Source organism: Camarhynchus parvulus, chromosome 2 (genome assembly GCF_901933205.1).
Source record: "Camarhynchus parvulus chromosome 2, STF_HiC, whole genome shotgun sequence".
Taxonomy (NCBI): domain Eukaryota; kingdom Metazoa; phylum Chordata; class Aves; order Passeriformes; family Thraupidae; genus Camarhynchus; species Camarhynchus parvulus.
Window position 1 is genome coordinate 44,430,188 of NC_044572.1, and position 23,270 is coordinate 44,453,457.

General features: G+C 43.3%; 1 protein-coding gene across 1 annotated transcript in view; it reads right to left on the reverse strand.

Moving 5' to 3' along the window:
* Positions 1–23,270, reverse strand: part of TMC2 (transmembrane channel like 2) — a 30,610-nt gene that overhangs the window by 6,744 nt on the left and 596 nt on the right. The window contains exons 3-17 of the mRNA XM_030963786.1: positions 21,160–21,511; positions 20,269–20,421; positions 17,954–18,044; positions 16,961–17,042; positions 16,565–16,671; positions 14,644–14,742; positions 11,290–11,432; positions 9,704–9,851; positions 9,077–9,265; positions 7,413–7,592; positions 6,438–6,590; positions 4,948–5,076; positions 2,716–2,783; positions 2,016–2,255; positions 313–438 (exon numbers count right to left, since the gene is read on the reverse strand). Coding sequence (XP_030819646.1) covers positions 313–438; positions 2,016–2,255; positions 2,716–2,783; positions 4,948–5,076; positions 6,438–6,590; positions 7,413–7,592; positions 9,077–9,265; positions 9,704–9,851; positions 11,290–11,432; positions 14,644–14,742; positions 16,565–16,671; positions 16,961–17,042; positions 17,954–18,044; positions 20,269–20,421; positions 21,160–21,511 — 2,260 coding nt within the window. The remainder of the gene's footprint in view (positions 1–312; positions 439–2,015; positions 2,256–2,715; positions 2,784–4,947; positions 5,077–6,437; positions 6,591–7,412; positions 7,593–9,076; positions 9,266–9,703; positions 9,852–11,289; positions 11,433–14,643; positions 14,743–16,564; positions 16,672–16,960; positions 17,043–17,953; positions 18,045–20,268; positions 20,422–21,159; positions 21,512–23,270) is intronic.

Genomic DNA, 23,270 nt, shown 5'->3' on the forward strand with positions numbered 1-23,270 from the left:
ACCAGGCTGAGACTGTCCATTTATTTCCTGCTGGCTACAGAAAATTTTTCATATGGAAGCTGTGACAGCTTAGATATCTACAAGGCCTCTGTCAGCAATGTATTTCATCCACAAAGTTGTGTTTAATTGGGTCAGGTAATTAAATTTTGGGAAATTGGGTTAAGCAAAAGTAAGGGGAGTAGGGAGCATGTGTTTGCTCTAATCCATGCTGTTATCTAAGCAGAACCTGTATTTAGACCTGACTAATATACAAAAATTTTTTTCCAATCTTCTCCCCCAAGCCAGGCATGTAATATTGCAATGAAAACTTACACCATGAGCAGAATTGCAGGTATGATCAGTCCTGGATTTGCCAAATAGCTGAAGATCTTGGCAACAAAAAGTGGAAAATCAAGCTCGATGGTCTCTTGAATGACATCATACATCCTTTTCTTTCCACTGGGAAGACAAACAGCCAGTTAAGGAGTGTAGGTATCCTCTGGAGGGACAAAATGTCCCAGTCTCATGGTGCTAAGCAGCATGTTTCACCTCTCTTTCAATGAACATCAGCTTGCTGAAGGCCACAAAGGAGTTTAAAATGCCTTTATTTGAAATTATCTATTGGTTCATTCATTCCCTCACTCTCTCCCCTCTCTGACTATACAATTAATCTTTGCTAGGCCAACTTGCTCCTGGAGTCAATACATTTATTTCCACACTTGACTCCTTTATGAGTCCTGACTATTTATCCGTCTGAAATAGATAAAACCCTACAGACTGCAGTAACTACATATTTCTGATGAATATCTTGTTAAGTTTTGCCTTTTCATGGTAGAGATGACTTTCCATATGCAAATTCCAGCTTTCTGAAATAATGAGCCATCTTGAAGAGCTGCTAAGTAATGACAAAAATAGCAAGCTGTGATTATTGCTTAATAGGAGACTCAGTGAAAGAGTAATTTCAAACGGGATTGATAAAGCAGATGAGAGTATTCTGTATGAAAGAAGAACAAATCTGTAAAGGTCTGGATTATGTAATTGACCTTCTTCTCTCCCCGGCATCTCTGGGTCTGGGAATTCAACACCCTCAGGACTATTCCTCCCATTTAGGCTTGGTGCCTCCTGGGAGCTTGTAGGATTCCCATCAGGAGGGTATTGGACTCTCTGTCTCAATGTTCAGAGTCAATAAAGAAAACTTGGATAAACACTATCCCAACTCATCAGCTGCCAGGAGCTCAGGAGAGCTGAGCTTTCAGTCGAGCTGCCAAGGGTCTGAATCAGGCTGAGTGGCTTTTGAAGGGTTGATTGGGAATTGAAATAGCTCTTTCATATTGCAGATTAGTCATCTCCCAATGATAGTGTGCGTGCAACAAGTTACTTGTCAGATCTTCTGACATTACTCGTTGACACCTGTCCTTGTTAGAGAACTGAGGGTATTTTGGTCTCTTGCCTTTCCCCCGAGTCTTTGAGCTTTCTGATGTCATTCTCCGTCAGCAAGCAGATAACCCAAAACATCTACAAGAACAATTTGTTCCAAGCTGGCTCCTTGCTGAGTCAGATTCAGCAGGCCCAGGAAATGGCGTTATTCAATCAAATTAGACTTTATTGGCACGTTAATCCAGTCCACTGAATGCTTTGTGCAGTGCTGATTCTGTCCTAATTAAAAGGAAAAAAAAGCACCCCATAACATTTAAAAACCCCCAAACACCTAAGAAGGAGGAAAAAAAAGGCAGTAATTTTACAGGCTCACCTCTATCCATTTCCTGCTATTTGCTAACTAGTCAACATGTAAAATACATCCTTTGGACTAATTTTGTTTCCTCAATGTTCCAAAGAGCCTTTAGGATACTCTACTTGGGGTTGTTTGTTTGTTTGTTTGTTTTTCCTGGGACTGAGACTCCATCTCTGTTGGAGTCCAGTCCTTCTAACTTCATGAAAATATGAGAATTTTGCTTTCAAAACATGAAAGCAAAAATGAAAATTTTGTTCCCGTGCACCAGAGAACAAAAATATCCTTTTTGGTGTTTTGGTAGTACCTGAAAGGTCCACAGTCAAAGGAGGGAGGCAGGGACATGATGGTGTAAGCCACAGGCAGGAGGCTGAGGAAGAGGATCAGCAGCAGCAATCCCATGTAAAAATTGTTAGACTTGGATGCTTTGAAGACTCTTGCATGAGGGACATTGCTGCTCATAACAGCCCAGCACTGAAAATACATGGAGGTTAATAAGCGCAGCACGTTTATACCCACGAGCCCTGGGGCGTAAAAGGATCCCATCCTGAAAAGGAAAAGAGAAGGACAGGAGCTGTTTTTTGAGAGACTGGAAGGTTTACCCTTTTCAAGAACAGAAAAGGAAGTGTTCGTGTGCTGACAAGTTTGTTCACAAGGGAAGGCTGAGTGGGCTGATGGGTGCTACCCCTGTGCTCCCACAGCAGAAGTCACCTACACCCACAGGTTATGGTATGGGCCCCCTCACTGAGGGCAGCAAGGCCTCGGACTGCTCAGGGGTTGCAAAGAAAGTTTTTCAGGTTGTGACAAAAATTTCTTGGAGATTGCTTGGAAAATGTTAGGTGAATGCAACCAGAGGAGAGAGACACGCTTTTATAGTTAAGCACAGAAAGCCAATCAGTCAGAAAAAACAGAACCCAGAGCTTTATATAGTTGGCTTGGAAGCTTTCTTACTCCACTAACAGGTTTTCTCAATAACGTGAAAAATTTTAAAAAAGGAAATATCTTACCAAATCATTCCCTGGTTGAAAACCAGACCCAAAACGTTGCCACTAATGTCAAACTCTGCATAGGATGGCTGTATGGGGAAAGAAAGGAGAGTGTGCTGTTGCTGGAGGTACCTGCTGGGTTTCTGCTGGGTGCACGATGCTTATTTAAATCTGGCAGGCAGGGCTTCCTGGGAGGGCTCCTGCTGCGTGCACGCTGCTTGAATGAGCAGCAGCAGGGTGGGGAAGGCAGAACTGGAGCTACTGCTGCTTCTCTCTTGGCTTCCTGAAAACTGCCAAGATAGATGGAGGTGCTTAGAGCTGCTCTGTGTTTCTCTCTCCCTGCTAATATGACACCAGCTGTGAGCATGGCACGGGACCACGCTTAAACTCCAGCTGGTGCCTGGCTATGGGCTTACAGTTCACCCTGGTAAAATATTGAATCTTGAAGCAGTGATAATTATGAGCTGGAAGGCAAATGCTATGCTGGATTATGTCCGTGTCCCTGGGTCCAAGCTGCTGAAGAACAGAAACACAGGGCAAAGGGAGAGAAATGCAAGGAAATATATGACCTGATGGGTATTAGGTGGCGTTTTACTCTGTGCTAGCTGATATATTGCTCCATATAAAGCAGTATTTTAGCTATCTGATGTGGGTGCTAATGATGGCAGGCCCAGAACAGGCTGATCTGATCTGATCTACTGGCAGTATTTGTTGCTTTATAATGTTTTATTTTGTTAGATTTGCCTATGATCAAGCTATTTCTTCTATGTATATCTATTTTTGTGTGCATAACATTTAGGTGATTTTTGGCAGACGAAACTTTGTGTAAAGATTTTCGCATTACATTTTCTTGAAAAAATTACTTTTTTTAACTGCAATGCAGAAGAGTTCTAAGAAATGGTAAGTGATGCTCTTATGTCTTTGGAATCCTATGTGGTAGTGTGTTTTTTATGCCATTTGCATTTACTTAATACTGTCAGCAATTCGTGAAGTTGAAGATGTTTGTGCTTTATGATGAAAACTCAAGGAGAATCTAGTCAGTCTTGCTTTGCTGACTGCTCACAGCTTTGGGAAGGGATGGCTGTAAACAGTTTTCTTTGTTCTTTTGATTCTGGTCCATTTCTACTTTAAACCTTTAGCTAGAAGTTAATATTGGCTTCTTTTTCACATGAAAATAAAAGCTTTCAGTATCTGCTGTCCTCTGCTTTGAGTATTCCTAGGTGAGAAGGCTGGGTTAAACAAGAAGCTTATTCATTATCTGCATTAGAAAAACACATATAAAATTGTGCTGGTGTCCCTGGCTAGGTTGGGTTAGTTGGCCATCAGCAAACCATCTTTGCACAAGCCATGGAAGTAATTTCATGCTGCTTGACTGCTGGAGGGACCCTCCTAGGCCACCCTGGGGAATGTCCTCTGCCTCCCTCAGAAGAAACATTAAGAGCTCCACAAGCAGCAAAATCCCTGTTGTGCCCTGCCTGCTCTTCCTTGACCAAAGCCCTCCTTTTTGCTCTTCTCCAAACCACTCCTGGGAACCCTCCCACTATGACAGCTAGGTAGTGGGTGCACTGATCTGCTTGTAATCTTGCAAGGTATTTTCATCTCTGAATCCATCTGCTTTTGTTTCCTCTCCTGTGAAGCAATGGACTTCCCTCCATCCCTCCATTATTTTATTTGGTGTTTTGTGCAGCTCCAGTACTCACTGTTTGGTAATGCAGCCTTTATGAATACCAGCGTCCAGTGCTGTTGTGTGTTACACACGCAAGAGAGGGGAAGGAAATGCTCCTTGTTCCCCTGCAGCAGAAGAAACACCAGGAGCAACCTGGAGCTTCTAGAGCTTCTGGAGCAGAAGCTTCCAGGAGCAATCAGGAGACACTGCTGTGAGAAAAGCAGGTTCCTGCCTCCAGGGTGGCCAATGAACAGGAAGATCCAGGGCTTTGAAAGGGGAAGGCTTTGAAGGGCCCAAGGTTTTGGGGTTATAGCAACTGAATTAACACTGGATTATTTCTTTCTTAAGTCAGCTTCACGTCTTAAAGTTCTGAGATGGGGAGGAGAACTGCATTTTTGTAGAGTTCTTACTGGGATGGAGCTGATTGACCCAGAAAAATGATGCAGACTATGGATACCAATTATCCAGCAAGACCAGACAGCCACTGGAAGCATTCAAAACAAATTCATTTGTAGTTTGACCAAACAGCCCTAAATTACTTTTATCTTCTTGGCTATAAGATAGTGACTGGGCTGTAAGATACTTACAAATCCAGCCTCTAGGTCCCAGCACCAACAGTAATTCACAAATCTGACAAAGCAAGCTCGGATAAAATCTCCCACCAGAATGGTTATGTAGGTCACCAGGATATCAGACACAGTGAGCCTCATGAATTCCTGCAATTTAAAAGAAGGAAAAAAACCCTTTTAACTCCCATAATTTCAGTAACTCATTCAGGACTGTATTTTTCATTGAGCTATTTGTCTTTATATGACAGTAATCTTCAGAAAAGCATGCCATGAGCAAACTCCATGCCTGCTTTCAAGCTGTGCAGTGCCTAAGCTTTACCTCTGTGCTTGGGAGCTACGAGCTCTGTTATAGCTGTTAGACCTGATAGCTGCTGCTGGCATTATTGACTGCACTGCATGCTGTGGCAGCACGGAAAGTGGGAGCAGAATGCTAATGCTGCAGGAGTGCTGCTGTAAAATATACACATGCCCTCAGTTGGTTTGATTGTGCATTGCTCTGGTATGGCTCAGCCCTGTAACTTTTATGGGGACTCCTAAGAAAATTGTTCAGTTGTAAACAAGAGCTGTGTGTAAGTGTACAGAAAGGAGATGTGCAAGAGAAGGAAGGTAAAATTGCAGGCAAAAGGAAGACTCATAGGGTGGAAATAGCTGGTGGCCCAAGGATTCAAAAGGAAATACACTTACAAGAAAGGTTTTTAAAGTGTGAGGGGGGAAAGATAAAGATCTGCTGAATGACAGCTCAGCTGCACCAAGGATCAGCTCCTTCTGAGGGGTGACAGTGGCTGGTCTTTTCCCACATGGCTGAGAACCACCTGGCTTTTGAAGATGCCTTGAGTGTGCACAGGAATGCATAGCCTTGTAGTTTGGCAAGCCCTAACTCTGTCAGCCAGTAAACAACTGCTTTTACTTTTTAAGTTCTGCATAGTCTGACTGCAGATCTTCTTGGTGCAAGGTAAATAATGCAGGATGGATTTGTTTGGTGAAACTCTGAGGACTTGAAGGCCACTCTGTCTGCTTTTCCAAGGGGGTTACTTTTGCCTAATTCTGCTTTCATCCCACGGCCTCATGCTGCATTACTGATTGGGACATGTCAGGAGTTCCCTGAGGCATGTCCTCTGGTTGGGTTTTACACCTGCACCAAAGCCTCTCTGGAACAAGTGCCACAATAAATGGAGAAGAGAGGTTTGCTTCAAAGGCACAGTCATGATCTGAACAAGAACATGGTGCAGGTGTGGCTGCAGACTGCCTGGCCTTTTGTGCTCTTCACAGCCAGTGCCTCAGAGCTGTGCATGCCCTGGCTGCTTCCAGCTGAGGATTTCACCACCATGGCTTGAGAACCATGGCCAAGGGCTGGTATTGCCTTGGTGATGCTGTATGAGAGTGGGGAAAAGAGCTGCTGTTTGTGAGGAAATCTTCAAGCCTGGAAATGTTAAAGACATCAGTGGGAAAAAATGTAAATGGACCATCCCAAACCAACAAAGAGGCTTGGTACATAATGGATTTCTTACAATGCCGACAGTTGTCTCCCAGCAGGGTCCCCTGGGCACGTCTGCAGGATCCAGGGGAGCTGGGGTGACAGTGCTGTCATTCCCTGCAGACGAGTTGTGGTGACCAAGCAGTGTCCAGTGCGTGATGTTTTTTACCACATCCTCTTCCGCCAGCTGCAATGAACAGACACATCCACACCCCCCCAGACAAAACCATCAGAAAATAGAAAACATGGAGGTGCTTGGAGAAATCCAAGGCATTGAGTTCCTCCCTCCTCCTTAGCAGTTAGCACGCCTTGTATAAACATCTGTTCACAGTGGAGTTACAGTGCTGGCAATAGCACAGAAACTCCTCTTTTGCCCAGAGCTGGGGAACAGCAGCTGAGAGTGGGTGAAGGCTCCGTGAGCTTTTGGGGAACAAGCAGCATGCTCCCTGCACATGGAGGAGTCAGACCTCCTTCAGGATTCCTGTATGCAGATGTAGCCTTCACCCAGTCCTCCTCCTTCACATTATTCATAATTTTTCAGGGCAGAGCAAACCACCCTGGTTCTTCTAATTCTTCTCAGTTTAAAACAGAGCAATTTTTTTGTGGATAAGTTAGACGTTTATCCTTTCCTGCAGTTATCTGCCCACAACACACTACCAGGATAATGTTAAAGAGGGGAGGCGGGGGAAGAGGATTATAAACTGTATCCTCAGGGTCTGCAGTAATAGAAATTGCAAACAGTGTCAGATGGAGAAAAAAAAAATAGAATTGCCCTAACATACTGTGATTATAGGAAGACAACAACTATGCTCTTTTCAGGGCTGTAAAGAGAAGCCAGAGACTCTGCTTGGTGAGTCTCCTTGGGGCACTGCTCAAGAGGATTGGGGAACAGAGCAAGCACCTGCTGCAGAAGGGGTGATTGTCCCTGCTGGGTGGGGCGGGACAGAGTATGTTCACCCTCAAATCTGGGAAATGCCATTTGACCGTGGCTTTTTGGCTCAATTCTTACTTTTTCGTTGACATCATCCATCAAGGCCAACAAAAATGTGTAGAGGTTTCCCAGGAAGAGTGCGAAGATCCGCCCCAGCTGCCACTTCAGCCCGATGCGGGGATGGTAATTTTCTAGGGCAGCGATGGTCTCAAACAGCGGAGGGCAAAACATGCCCAGCAAGGACATCACAATTTCAACCTGCCACATGAGGAAAACGAGATAACTGCTCATAGTAACAACAGTGACTATCTTACTTTGAGCAGAGCGGGAGCTGCCAGCAACTGGTTGGATATTTCTGAAGGATTTATAAATGGGAGAAAGTCAAAGCAAACTCAGCTTCTGGCTTTGCTCAGCGTGCAGGCAGCATAGCATCAGACTTCAGGGCTGGGTTGCACGACTTGCTCTTGCAGGAGCATTTATGCTCTTATCTCAAAGTGATGAGCTCCAAAGAATTTGCTCCCTGTCAGTCCAGACTCATGAATATTTAGGTTCCACAAGTACCTTGCAGTATTGCTTGCATCAGCTCCAAGGTTCTTATTTTAGTTTCAGAGGAAGCGCAAGACTTGGCTTGTGTGCATAAAGATAATTAGTCAATGCTAATGTTTGTTTTCCACGTTCAGCACCTTTGCTTTTGCAGAAGGCATTTACAGACTTGAACGGAACCACGTCAAGATCTCAGTTTTGCAGTTCGAGAAAATGTGTCCCAGTGGTATCTTTGTTCCTCTTTATCATGCTAGATACTAAGCTGTACTGTAGTCAACGAAGTCATTGGCCAGTTAAGGTTAGCTCAGGCATGACTTAAAGGCTTTAAATTTTTTTATAGCTCTTCGGGCCCATGGTCTGCATCTGTACAGGTGCAGGTAGTCTCTGACTCCTCTTTGTGCTTTTCTTTCCAGGAGAAGTAACAGTACCCAGCACTATATTTGTTCAGATCTCACATTATCACCAGGAAAGGGTCAGACATTAAAGTTTTTTTAACAAGATTTTTTTCTTTGGGAAAAATCTATAGTGATAAATCAAAGCATTTAGTAAGCAAGTGCTGTCTTTCCAAAGTTTTCTGAAGGAATTTCAAAAATGCATGGCTTTGAATTTAATTCAGCTTTGATATATAAATGCATGTTAATGTAGTAGACATTAAAATTAAACTTTCCAAAGGTTGAAATATTTTTTACCGTATGTGAAGAGCTTAACAATTTGAATTTTTCATTCCAAAATCAGAAAAAGGGAAACTTTGACAACTGACATTTTTTTGCAGGTTCTAAAATTTTATTCCCATTATTCAAGGTGAATGACAAAGATTTGATTTTAGAGTTAAGTCTGATTACAAACATTTCTAACACCCAGAGAGCTTTCTAGTACAAGAGAGTTTGTAAGTGTTATGATGCAACTTGATTCTTAAGATGGTGATTGGTATTGGAAGTGCTGAAAAGCCATTGACTTTTCTAGTGATTTATTATAAGAGTATTTTCCCTTCTCTGCAGGAGTTGTTAATTTGCCCTAGGAAATTTCAGTGAGATCGATGTACATTGCAGCTACAACCAGTGCAAAGGTACTGAAGGGGACTCCTGGGCCCTGCTAGGGAATTCCCCTGCCTTGGATGCTGTCCTCAACCTGTGGCAATTAATTTGCTGGTGTCCAAAGCAAATTATCCCAGCAGAAAACTGGAAGCAAAGTTTCCTTACCTCATTTCTTTCATACCACCCAACGTTTTGCATTTTGGAAAATGTCTGGGAGCGTTTCACCACAAAATAAATGAGGTAGCCACTCCCACACAAGCAGCATATGATGAGAACATTGGCCAAAACCCGCAGGAACCTCCTCAGGTGGATATTCTCATCCTTGTTGCTTTCTTGCTCATCTACAATAGACTCCTGAAAAAAACAGGAGGGGCGCTTAGGAAATTGGGATGGATATCTTGCACCACCAAGCATAAGGCAGCATCACAAGGTTTTTCACCTTATGAAATGCAATCTTCTACTATTCTGGCTATATCCAACTTGGTAGTTTTGGTTAAATTCAAACTAAGCTCCATAGATGCGTCCTGGTTTGACTGAAAGATATCAAATGGCAAAGAGCCTGAAATATCCCAGGGGAACTGCACTCTAAATTAATACAAATTCTTTGAAAAGGCCAAAAAAGGGAGTTAGGGGAAGAGGATCACAGAAGCTGGAGCTTCCATGGATCAGTAAGCACCATGCCCTGTTCCTTTGGAGAGATGCTGAGTGGGTATTCAGATTTCCCCTTAAATCTCTGCCATTGGTAGGTGCTGGGAGTGTCTCCAGGAGCAGGCAGGGGGCAGTTAGGTTTACCTTGAAGCTGGTGGTGATGGATGCAAACTTGTTGTCTGCTGTCTCTGGGTTGCCAATGAGGTAGTCCCAGCTGGTGAACATTTTCCAGCTGAAAATGAAGTTGTTATCATCCCCATCTGCCGTGCTTTCGTTGGCATTGCGAGCCATCCTGCGTGAGGATGTGAGCGGTGACGAGGTCAGACAGTGCTCCACAGAGCCACCACACACCCTTTAGCTTTGTACAGCTTGGGTAAGATGGAGTGGGGCAACAATTCTTGGGCCTTGGGAATGACTAAAATGTGCCACTGGACTTTGAAGGTCTAAGGAGGACTGAACTGGCAGGGCCTTCTATTAAAAATAGTGATACAGAGAAAAACTAGCACAGGTGATTAAGGAGGTTAAGGATTGCTTTGTCTAGCTGGTGCCTGAAGAAAGTCTATTTATGGTGCTTCTGGGTCCTAGGCTGCACTATATGGCTATGGCTACCTTTAGTTAGTTAAATTTAGTCAAAACCCCCATGTCCCATCCAATACACTGCTGCACAAAGGTTTAGTGAGACTTCACTTGCTGCACAATGCTGGAGCCAAAGAGCTTGCAGGAAGTCATGCAGGGAGAGAGAAAGGATTATTCTTGTTAATCAGCATAGGAGCAGATATGGCTTCTGCTGTTTCCACTCTATTATTTGATCCCTGAAATCCTTCTGTAAGTCCCCCTAGAGTTCCTAGCACTAGTCCCTCAAGGAAGGCAAGACAACAGATGCTGCAATTTCATGGCAAATGTACGGCAAATCCCCATGTCCCGCTCCAGCCAAAGGCTCAAGTAGCTCTTTCTGCTGCACAGCAATATGGCCTGTTTCAGGAAGCTATACAAATCCGTGGGCTCATCCTCTCTTCCAGAGAAAGGAAGAACTTTTCATGGCATGTCCTTCAGGCAGAGATAGAGGGGCTTATTTCTTTATTTTTAACTTTGCAGAGACCATTACAGCACTGAAAAGTGCTTTGGCTGCACCCTCCGTGCTCAGAGGATGCTATGGGAGGCTCACTGAGGCTGGGGACAGTGCACAAGAAACACAGAAACTGTGGCCACTTTTGAACTCCACTGATTTGTTTAGAGACTCAACCAACACAGTCTGGTAGCATTTGGCTCTTTTCTGCAACCCTTGCACTGTCTGTGGGACCCATGTTGTCTTTCAGGAATGTTTGTTTTGCAATGAAAGCATGCAAAAGGAACCTTTGAAATTTACTGCAAGTAAAATCCTCCTTCATTTGCAAAATCTACCTGTTTGGTGGCCATGTTGGAGGAAGGGTTAAAGAGATCTGGAGGGGAGGAGAAGGAAGACGATGGCTGGAGTAGGAAGGGCTCAGAATAGTGCACATGAGCACACGGATGAGGCAGGGGAGTGCCCAGGTGCCCCCTTCCCCCCAGAGCCAGGGTGGTGGATGGGGAGGCCAAGTGCATGAAAGCAGCAGGCACACATCCCCCCTTGCCCACATTCCCCCAGCCATCCAGCCAAGGCTGGACCAAGTCTGGGTGCCCAGGGAGGGGAACCCAGCTGTGAGACACATCTGGGTGGATTTTGCAGAGGGTACAATGTCAGCTGCACTTACGATCTTATGACAACCATCAGGCTGTAGCCAAATACGCTGATCCCGACCATGAAATACGCCATTGGCAGCCTGTATTTCAACCAGCCAATTGTCCTCTGGTTGTTGTAGTAACCATAAAAGAGTGCTGAGTATTTGATATAGCCCTGGAGGTAAAGAAAAAGAAATCCTGTGTAAGCTGTGCAGCTTCTTCTCTGCAGGAAAGGAGTTTCTAGAGAAAACTGAAGATTTAAAACAAGGAAAATCAACCTGGAAAAGTTTTTAGGGTCTCATTCTTGTCTGTTTACTGCCCTGGCACCGTTGAGAGCTATATTCTTAAGAGTTTATTTTTCTAAGAAAGGTAAGATGAGGGAGACCATGCCAGAGGATAGTGGCTCAAAACTAAAATGTGGTTTTGATTCATCACCGTTTCATCTCTCCCAGAAAAACATCCTTATTGCTCTTTGTGCCTGCAGCCCTCCTGCTTCTCTAAGCCAATAATCAAACACTCAGATCTTGTATAAAAACAGTAGCAAAGGGCCTTCCTACCATGATATGAAACTTTTCCTTTCAGGTAGGAGGCAGCTGATGCTCAGTGCCTTGCAGATTTATTTCCTTTTACTGGTTGCCACCTGCAGAGCAAATATAACTAAAGAGTGAAATCAAAGCATTACTTTCCTGTGGAAAGCAGAACTCAGAAAAAATATCAACCATGTTGTCTCAAGTAATCTTTTTTTTTTTCTGTGCAATCTGTTGGGTATTCAACAAGCGTGCAGATCACCTAATCTGCATTAGCAATCTCTCCCTGGTTTTCTGTCATATCTCATCCAAGTTGATGTGTATCACTGCACATTGTACTTCTCTGGTTTTTGCCTCTTGTCTTTCAGCTCCTAAGTTAAGTGTACTTAATCAGTCTGGCCATGATAGTTGAGCAAGCTCCCCTCTGATCAAGCCTTTGGAAAGACACGACTTGAAGCTCCTATCAGAGCCTGAGTAATGGATCTTGTCTGGAGACATTGAAGGGTTTACATGGAAAGGGGCTTCTGGAGGCTGTCTAGCCAAGCCCCCTGCTCAAAGCAGAGCCAATTGCAAAAAGAAGTATTGTGACTCAGGGCTATGTCCAGCTGAGCTTTGAAAAGGAGCTCACATAACCTTTCTTCCAGCGTTTGACCACCTTCACTTGATCAATCAAACTAAGCTCCCCCAAAAACTCTTGACTTTTTATCCCTAACCTAATAAAAAGCTTTGGTACCCCCAGGTGCCACGGAAGCTGCATTTTTGCCCTGCACAAAGCGCTGTGCCATAGGTCCAGGATCACTCTGTGTGTGTTTCTACCAGGGCAGCAAGCCTGTGGCCGGCACGCCCCAGCACAGCTGCTTGGGACTTGCTGCACACAGTGTCTGCTGGGGAGGAGTGGTGGAAGAAAGCCTGGTGAGAGATAATGTCCCTGGAAGGCACTAGTGAAGTTTGTTTCTCAAGCTGTAATTCCAAACCTTCGTCTTCCTGATTCATCAGATGCCAGGGACTGAAAAATGAGTTTCTCTGCTCTCATCATCCAGTGTGCTCTTTAAACTCCATTTGTGAGACATTGTGTCTGGTGTCCAAGTGAGATTTATTCCTTTCTACTCCTCTAGAAATCTGTGATGTGACCTCCTTCCTGCCAAAGCATACATTTCCCCAGCTCCTCTCTCCTGAAAGGTATTTTTCAGGGTAACAGCATTGATTCTACATTTATGCCTACTCTGATTTATATTTCCCCCCTGCACCTCTCCTGTGGAACATGCTGGAACAAGCCTTTATTCATTTTCAAAGGGCAAGCACAGGGCTTCATTTGACATCTCCTGGCTGCAGAGGGTGTTGGTGTGCTGCGTTGCCCCACGGTTGGAGATGCTTCTTGAGCTTGGATGATGGCTCCCTGATGTCAGACAGGAAGGGAATGGGTGCTGGATGGGGACCTGTACAGCAGAGGGGTTCAGAGCACTGACACCTCAGTGACAGCAGGGGAATGTAGATGTGTGTACCAAGCCAGAGGCAGGACACTGGCAGGTTATGGGAGTAAGCATTTCCTGGAAGCATACAGCCTCATCCAGATCCAAGTTTCCTTACTGACAGGTCTATTACTTATGGTCTCCCAGAGAAAATCAGCAGCTGCATTTAATCAACACTCCTTCAGATTTTTTGTTTGCTTGTTTTGGGGGTTTGTTTGGCTTTTCATTCTTCTGGCTTAACAAATTTAAATGCTACCTCTTGTTTTTTACAGTGAACTGCTCAAATGAGTTTTTCATTCCTTACACTTCTATTAAAAATTCCCTAATTCACCTCTGAATTCTGGATTCTGGCAGTGAGGGAAAGTGCAGGGAGAGGAAGAATTGAAAGGATCCTCAGCAGATTATGGGGGGTAAATGAAGGCCTGGTCCTGGCAGGTTCCTGGACACCAGTATTTGAAGCCTTATTAATAGATTAGTTTAAATTATCTGGTTTACAACAAAGTAGCTTTTTGGTTTGTTTTGGTTGGTTGTTTTTTATTTGGTTGGTTTGGTTTTTTTTAAGCTAAGGAAATTGCAAAAGTGTTTATTACAGAAGGGCTGTAGCATGTGGTACCATGCTTGTAGCATGTGGGCCGGTGCTCATAAAATTAAAAAAAAAAAACATTTCCAGAAGTAACTACTTTGAAAGTCAGATCCCAAGGCACTGGTTACATCCGAAAATCCTCACCCCCTGCGCATACCTTAGCTTGGACTGTCACCCAAAAAGACTTAACCTCTTTGGCTTAAATCTTCAAAGTAACTGAGGTGGGAGGTGAATTGATGCTGCAGGCAAGCACCCAGAGATGGCTGGAAACTTGGATATTTCCTTTGAGTGCAAGTCCTAAACTTTGGTTTGCACTTCAGGCTCATGTAAATATTTCAGGGAACAGGGAGGGCAGGGATATGGGGAGCAACCCCCTTCCCAATCACTTTCTGTGGTCTGGCAAGGTGATTCCTGCCTGTGAAGGGTGTCTGCAGCTTGAAGTCTCTGTCTGGCTGCCTGGTTTGGAGCAGCTCCAGCCTCTCACCTGGATGCTTGCTGCCTTTCCAGCTGGAAGCAAAATGTCTTTTGCGTCTGCACACACGTGATGTACGCCAGGCAGCACATTTGTATATGGAAATGGTTCAAATCCATATGCAGGTGCCTGCACATGGGCATGCTGTTTTGGGCAGAAATCTCAGCATCCACAAAGATTTTGTTGCAACAAAAGGCTTTCCAGACTTCTTCTGGAAGAAATAGGTGCTCCTCTGGTTTATCTTGGAAGAAATTCATCCTTGTAGCACCACTAACTTCTGAGGGGTTTTAGGAGGTATTGAAATGATCTTTTATGATTAACACTTGTGCGCTTACCTCAAAATCCCAAAGAACTGAAAAATCCATAGCTGTTGCTTGTTCAGCCCGGGGTACAGTTTTCCTTGGCAAACTCCCATATGGCATTCCCATCAGGACCTGGAGAACATTAATAACAATGATGCATGTATACTATAAAACACCAAAGAGTTTTTAACAGGGTTTTTTTTTTTTCTTAATGAGTCTGTCTTGGTTTGCTTTTGGTTGGTTTGCCTTTTCTGTTGATTTTGATTTTATTTCTTAATGCTAGAGCAGCAGTTTTTAAAAACTGCTTAGCATTAATTTAATTTATAATTATTTAGTATTAATTATATCTATTAATGTTTAGTACTAAGTATATTTATTAATCTACAGTATTAAATTTATTGTTTATACTTAGTATTAATTTCACTGAAATAACCAGAGGACTTCCCTTTCCCTGGACATATCCATTGCACAGGAAATATTTTATGGAGAAACTGTATCCTCAATGAACATCTGCAGTTGAAATGTCCTTAGTGTGGCAAGGAGTTCTTTGCTTGAACTTCATGGGTCTAATGCAGTAAAGGGATTAGCTCCATCTATTTATGCAGAGCTACTCCTCTGAGAGAGTCAAGAGCACTGGGTCAAGCTTACAATATAATTTGTATTTTTCAGTCCTGAATTGAAAGATGTTCTCAAGGTGAGGTAAAGGGCAATTAGGTTTGAGGAAAAAAAAAAAGGTATGACTAAAAAATGCAAAGAATAGTTTTCATGGCCCAGCCTGTCCTCATGGCACCATGCAAAGCAGGTCCTGCAGCTGGAGCAGCAGTAGAAGTCCAACAGAGAATGCCAAGGGCTATGGAGAATTATTATATTTACAAGCTGACTGGTGCCAATACCAAAATCTCTCATTAGCATTCATAGCCTAGAAAGGCATATAATCTATCACTTATTTTTTAGGGCTATCTAATTACACTCAAAATAATTTATGATCAAATGTTTATTGCCCAGCTACTCTCCCGTATCGTAACAGCTCAGTAGGCAGTGAGTAACAGTGTGCACACTTCAGAGAGGAGAGCTCCTGCCATATGCATAGTTCCTAACCAAACACATTTGTATTGTTCAGTGCTAATGGTTATGTCTCTTCGTCCTGGGGGGAAACTGAGCTTTCCCTTTCCATAGTGTGAGCAAGCACATTAAGGAGAACAAAAGCGTGGTCCTCAGGAGACATTCTGCAGTGCATATTTGCTCCATAAAATTCTGCATTGAACAGAACAGATGCCACTGTCTGTGGATTGCACAGCCTTTAAATACTGCACTGAGTAATTTAGCCAGAGCTGTAATGGGTACATTAAAAAAATCTTCAATAAACGATCATATAAAGTTGGCTATGAGATCCTTTTCATTCTCCAAGAAGACTGAGAAATAGAAAAACTAAAAATAAAACAATTGCTTGTGAATCATATGAATTGGAAGTACAAAAAAGGGTTATTTCCCAAGCAAGTGTTACTTGTCAAAGTGGTGGGAAGTTGTCTGTTCCCTGAAGGGCTGTGCCATGGCTGCTGCCCCATGGTCATGCCCCCCAGAGGGCCCAAAACTGAGGGTACTTAATTATTTTCAGAGCATAATCCATTTCCTGTGGCTCATGCAGACCAGATCTTGTGCCTAGGACTGGAATGTCATGCTCTTCACTTTATTCAAAATGTAAAACTAGCCTTGACTTAGATAGATTGTTGAGCCCCTGTTTCAGCTGCTGGATGGGCAGGATCTCTGATCGCATTTGATGTCTCCTGATATCAATCCGACTTCCTCTCCTGTGTCAGTAACTCTTTGTAAATAATTGTCCTCAGGCATTTCATTTATCTAAAGTGATGCCTGTTATAAGGCATTTGTCCTGTCAATGCCATGTTTGTGTCAAGCAAAGGGCAAGACATTACTGAAAGGAGAATTAAGCACTTACCTCTGGAATGATAACCAGTCCAAATATTAACCCAAAAAGGACAAGATTTACTCCATACATCCATCGCAGAAATATGAAGTAGGAAGCAACAGAGGAGCCAAAGTGACCTTAAAGGAGAAGACTTTTCATGGTTAGGACTTTAGGAGAGTTAAACTGTCCTCAGCAACCCTTTACCCTCAGGTCTCCCTATGAGAGATTTCCCATGAGCCTCCCAAGGGTCCCCACAGCTGCTGGAGAGAGCAGCACCTGGAGCTGCCAGGGGTGTGTGCTCCTTGTCTGGCACTGATGCCCAGGGTGAGTGGAGACTGTGGACCAGGAAGCTGGAACATTGTTTATATGAAGGCAAAGCAATCTTAGAAAATGTCCCACTGCCACCAGACAGCAACTTCAACTTACTCTCCACTTCCTTTATCTTCATCTCCCAGGGTATGCACTGAGTTTTAAAATTTTCAAAGTCTCTCTTAAATTTCACCCATTTCTGAAACAAGACAACATTGCAGTGAGCAGAGAGGTGTGAAGAGGGGGTCTGCTCTGAAGCAGGGCTCTCTAATATCAGAGTTTGGTAGCATGGTTAGGTGTAGGTGTAAAGATCAAAGTAGGAGGTCTGGTCTGGGTCTTATCTTTTGGACTATTTCAGAAAGTCCCTTCAAACAAAAATCTCCCTCCCTTACTCCCAAGTGTTCACATTTATGATTTGAGTTTTTAAGAGTTTTAACCATTTCAGGCTTTTGGAAAGCTGCAGTTGTGCTATGGCTTGATCAGATTATATAGGGGCGGGAAATTCAGACCTGCCTCTAGATTGAAAGAATTGTTTCAGAACAAACTCTACTTAAAACAACATTTAGTTTGATAAAACACTGAGCTTGAATCTTTCCTCACAAGGCCAGCAGCTGAACTCCCATTGATTTCATAATCTCAGGTCTGGCTCTGTTTTGCACTTCTCAATATAATCTCCATGACAACATGCAACTTCAAAGCACAGCCATCATTCTCCCTGTTATCTCCTCATCACTGGAGAAGATGAAATTTTACAGGACTAGGGGTAGGGCAAGACTTTGGCAGGGCCTCTTTCCCCTTTAGGGATATCTTTTCTCACATATCAAGGTTTTGGAGATTGCAGCCAGAAAGCCATGGTTTACACTGGTCCTCTAAACCCTCCCCTGCTTCAGGAAAGATCACAATCAGGTTCAGGTAGGTGTGAATTTCCCCCTGTTCTTTCTGCAATAGTTGTAGATTTGAAGCCAGCTAGTATTATTTTTCATGTGGGCAGGAAGTTTTATTCTGACTTCTTTGTGCCTCTTTCACCAAATAGAGGTCAATAAACCCAGAAATGTTCTGAATACATAACTGAATATCCAAGCCTTTCACTGACATCTCTGTAGCACTTACCTTCGCCATCATCATCTTATATGCATACAGCTTTTTGCCCTTTCCTTTTCCCAGTGCTCCTTCAAACTTCTCTACAAAATCTTGTGCCTCCCTAATTGGAATATAAACAAGCAGGTTATTAAAACAGCAGAGGGGTCTTTAGCTTTTCTCCCCTACCTGCACCAGTGGGAAAAGCAACCATGCTCGTAGCAAGGTGGGGACTTGGTGTCTCTCCCCCCTGCTCTCTGCTGATCAGTTGCTGTGCCATGTAGAGCTCAGACACCCACCCAGGATTAGCTGTCAGGTCCCCAAAGCACTCACATTCATATAGAAATGTTTTATATTAGCTTTAAGCATTGTTAGTGCCCCAAATCTTGCTCCACACTTCTCCCTGGGTGCAAACTAAAAGCCTGCCCATTTCTCTCGCTGCAGAGCTCTCTCAGCCTGTGTGCCCATTATAATTTTTCTCTCGTGATGCATTGGTCAAGGAGAAAATAACATTGCCTAGTGAAATAAACTCCAAGAGGATGCAGAGCTTCCTTTTATGAACACCTCCCAGGATAAATATCAGAGATGTGCAAACAGCCCAAGGGGATAATCTCAGTGTCAGAGGAACGAGTTTATGCTAGTCAGGAGTAAAATCAAGCTGCAAAATGAAAGTAGTTTTACACTAGGATATCTAAGGGAAATACAGAGAAAGTAGTCTAGGTAGCTGCTGTTATGCTGAGTATGCTGATCTTGTGAATAAAATTATATTGTATATTGGCATTGCCAATGAAAAGAGATTAAATTTCAGGAGCTGGGAGGTTTTATGCCATCCTAAGCCTGTGGGAAAGATGGACTTCCACTTGGTATACATAGTTGGCTAGGTCAGCCTACAACCTTGGAAAAATCAGCTGTGACTTCATTTGCAAACCTAAAGTGAGATTTCTAAGTCTTGAACATATTGTTTGCTCTCTTTGTGTTTTACACCCCTCATCTGTGCAATGGGGCTCATAATTTCTTCTCTCAGGGTTGAGTCCATGCAACCAAAAATATCTAATGAATATTCAGTGTGCTGAGAGCCTTTCTGGAGACCCTTGGACAAGCAGTGCAACAGTTTTGTTTCATTAGTGGATAGTGATGACTGCTATAGCTCAGAAACAAGATGAAAGTATGCAAGGACATTGTCAAACATGATCCTAAGTAGAATTTTAGTCAGTATCCTACACCACAGGGGAAAAATTGCAAAATTGCATCAGAAATAACTCTGCCTTGCTTTTTTTTTTTCCTTACAGAAATTTGTAATTTTAGGGCCATAAGAATTTATTTGTTATGAGCTCAGGCTCATAACATAACTGTGAGGTGGAAAAGTTACTTTAACACAGTTTCCCTGTTATAGATCTTTACCCAGATTTTCAGAAGTAATTGGCAGAGTTCACAATTTCTGATTTTATTGGAAGATGGAACAGGTCTTGGCCTTCAGGGCATAAAAGAGAGAAGCAAAGACACATGGTGACTGTCAGCTTTGATAGCACAGTCTCTGCAGCTCTGAGCAACCTCTCAGCAGACACAGAGCAGGGACATCACCACTCCTTCTGGGGCTGTGTCATGGTTTAACATAGCTTGGTTTTTAGTTGAAAAGAAAATGTATGTGTGCTTTGCAATGGTATTTTGAAATCTCTCCTGGTAGAAAGGGGTTTCAGAGGTTCCTTAAGCAGTAGAGCTGGGAGCCGAATCATTGCTCTGACAGAGGAATGGTTTGTTATGAGCCATTCCCTGTCAACTTGTGGGTTTTGATTGCCCTGGTCTGCTCTGCCCCACTGTCCCCCATTGCCCAGCACTAAAGGGTCTCTGCTGCTGCCTGAGTTGTTCCCACCTTCATCAGGGTCTGTGTGGCAGATTTCTGTTAGCTCCATAAACCTCTGAAAATAATACAGCATATTTTCCAAGAAGCCCCGTCTCAGGACTGCGCACTAACAGGGCACTGTGCTGCTCTGATTTCTGTCTGACAAATAATGAATAAGCAAGCCAGGGTACGGAGTTTGCTTTAACAAGTAGCCTGACTGGAGTGAGTAATTTGGTTTTAAATATGAGGCTAGAATGTCCTGGCCATGGGTATCAGTTGAACAGATTTGCACTTTGTCTGTTCTTTGGTTACAGAGGCTGAAAATCAGATTGCATATTTTAACTCTGGGCATTTTTCCCCAGACAGGCTGGCCAGGTTCTGCCAGTCACTTTTTCTGATACTATGGTGTTACAGCAACAGCAAATATGTAATTTCAAGGAAAGACAAAGTGCATCTCATAGCAGTCAGCAGAGACCCCAGGAATGAGGGTTCCCATTTTGATGGGTACCTGAGCACCGAGAGCTTCTTCGCCATCCTCCAGGGCTTGTTCCTCATGGTGGAAATCAGTTTTTTCTTTTGCTCCACCTGCTCCTTCAGCATCGCAAGCTCTTCCTCTGACAGCGACTCCTCATCAGATGAGTTGGAGGAAGCAGAAGAAGTACTGGAAGACACCCAAAATAAAGGACACAGAAAACCTCACAGGGCTTAGAGGGAAGGTCTTCCTTGGGCTAGGCAGACTGCTGCTGGCCCTGGGGATTCCACTCTGATGTGGGCATGGTGCCTCAGCATCCCCTGGCTCAGTGTGATGCCAGTGCCCATCACACTCGGAGCAGAGCTGTTTCCAGCCAGGATAATGAGGAGCCATTTGTGCCCCACTACAACTTACTCAGTGTCGTGCTTTGGGCCACATGTCAGCTAAAGAACATTGCCTACAGCTCCCAGGGCTACAGCTGGCTCCAGAAAAATGGTTTTCATGCCTTCATAGCAAAATGGGAGATACGGGTAGGAGTTGAAGTTTGGGACAAGCAAGGTTTGAAGAGGAAGAGGCTTGAAAATACAAAGGATACATTTTAACTGGAATGTTTCCATAGACCAACCAAAAAAAGGTCTCCATGCCCAAATTTCTCCAGGTACCTTCTTTAGGGGGGCTTTTCTACCCCTGGCTGTATGTACTAAGACTCCACTACATGCATAGACCTGATCCTGGTTGAGAAATGATAATAACTTGGAAACAGTTTGGTTTTGTGGCATTTTACACGGTTTTCCACTGTGTCTCTTTAAGGAGAGCAGAAACTTATTTGCAGTCTATTGGTTTTGCCATTCTGATCCATAGGCCACTGGCATGTCAATATCGCTGCCAGTCTGAACAAGGCACTGTAGTCAGGGATTGTTTAATTACCTGTTTTTCCTGCCTTTCTTCTGTTTATTCTCCCCCTCCTTCCCTCTCTTGGTTGTTTTCTTTTCTTTGTTTTCTGATTCCTTTTGATCTTTGTTAGGAGCCGTTTTGCCTCTGTCTTTCTTCTGGCTTCCTTCCTCTCTTGCCTTTCTTCCATTTCTGTTTTTCCTTTGGTAATTTTTTCTCCTAGAAGCTCTGTTTTGTTGGCTGCCATTGTCTTCCTCTTTGCTCTCATCTTCTTCTTTGTCTTCTTTTTCTTCTTTGTCTTTCTCTTGCTTTTTGCTTTGAAGTGTGCTTGCTCTGCCAGTTTCCCTAAGGCGCTGTTTGTTAGTTTTCTTGTCCTTTGCTTCATCTTCTGCAAGTGATAATAAACAATTACATTGGGAAATCCATGCTGGCAGAATAAAGATTAGTCAGAAGAGCATGGGCAGGCAGGACACCTGATGCAAACCCTGGCAAATTCAAAGAGCAGGTGCCTGTTGATCTCTATGGGCTTTGTTTTATGGCCTGTCCAAGAACCGGGTGGAACTCTTTGGTTGTGCAACTCCCATTTAAGAGTTTAGCACATCAGTGACTTGTATGTGACCATAAGAAGATTGGAAATGAGTTACAAATGCAGAAGCCCATCCATCAGGCAGCACAGACAGATATCTCCCTGACCTGTAAACACACCAGAACAAAGGAAACAGAAATTGCAGTCTGTTACACAATGTGTAGTTTGCTTGTTGATGCGATGTCCTTGAAAGATGTTTACTTTTCAAGGCTGGGAATGGAGTTCTTCTATTTATAGAGAGAAAAGGCACAGCACAGGCAGTATCTGGTTTTCTTTCTCTCTCTCAGTTTTCTTTTATATTGGATGGTCTCTATTCAGAGAAGAAAAAGACCAGACAGTCTCTGAGGCACATTTCATTCTTACTGGCATTGCAAGCTAAAAACCTCCTCCTTCCAGAAGTCAGAAATGCTTCCAGCTTAAAGGATTGAAGTGGAGCATGATTTAATTGCAGAATTTTATGGAAAGGGGGAAAAATTTTTCAAAAGCCCCCAAGTGTCTCCAACTCTTTCACTACCAAGCCTATTAAAATTAATAGTAAGTTTTCCAGACTATTCTGGCTTCTTATTTTCCAAAATTTCTGTCTGATGAAAGTAAAGAGATGGAGATATTGTAATAGAAGAAGGAAATTGTGATGGAATGGGATCCAGAGTGTAAAATGAGGAGCCTAAAAGGTGAGAAAAATAGAAGCAAAAAAAAAGAATTTGAGTATTTGCATTTTTGGTTTGGTGAAAAGCTAGAAATTAATGACAAGCAAATAGTTTCTGGTTTTTAGTGGTAAAAAATTAGTAGGCAGTGGTTGTCACATTTGACACTGGGAATGAGAAGGAGCTTCCAATTAATTTCTCAGGAGGCATTATGCAGGTTTCAGTTACTATGTAATGGTCCATCTAAACTGAATTTTGATCAATCATCTAGATCAAAGGACCACCTGCTCTTTTTGGGAAAATGTTCATTTTGGACAGCCAATGATCTAGGGTTTTTTATTTGCAAACTCTCAAGTATTAGGCTAATTATGAAGCATTAATTTGTAACATTTATCTTACTGCCTCTTTTGCCTTTATGGAAAAGTTGGACATGATTAAAAAAAAAAAACTTCCAGTAATTTGCTGTAGTATGAGAAAGTAAACTACTTTCTTATGTTCTGTGAGTAATACAGACACAGCTGTGAGCTGTTTTTGCAGTAACAGCTACATTTGTATCATCTATACAGCGCTGTTATGGTCCTACCTCTTAGCTCTCTCACTTGAGATATACTATACCTGCAGAGTTAAAGATGGTTTTAGTCCTGTCACGGGCTTTTCCTGATTTCCCTCACAGACAGAAGTCTCCCTTCAATCCATTTTCATCATTATCTTCTTGAGGCCGTGACTGATGAAGATCCCAGTGTGTTACGGTCTGAGCAAGCATTACAGGGACGGCAAGCAGGACCTCAGTATAGTGCAAAGCCGCCCCAGCGCTGCACAGGGTGGTGCTTTACTGCAGTGCCTGATTTACTAGGGGCTGACTCCCAAGGGATGTGGGCTCTGACAACCTCCAACTCCGGGAACATGGATAAAACAGG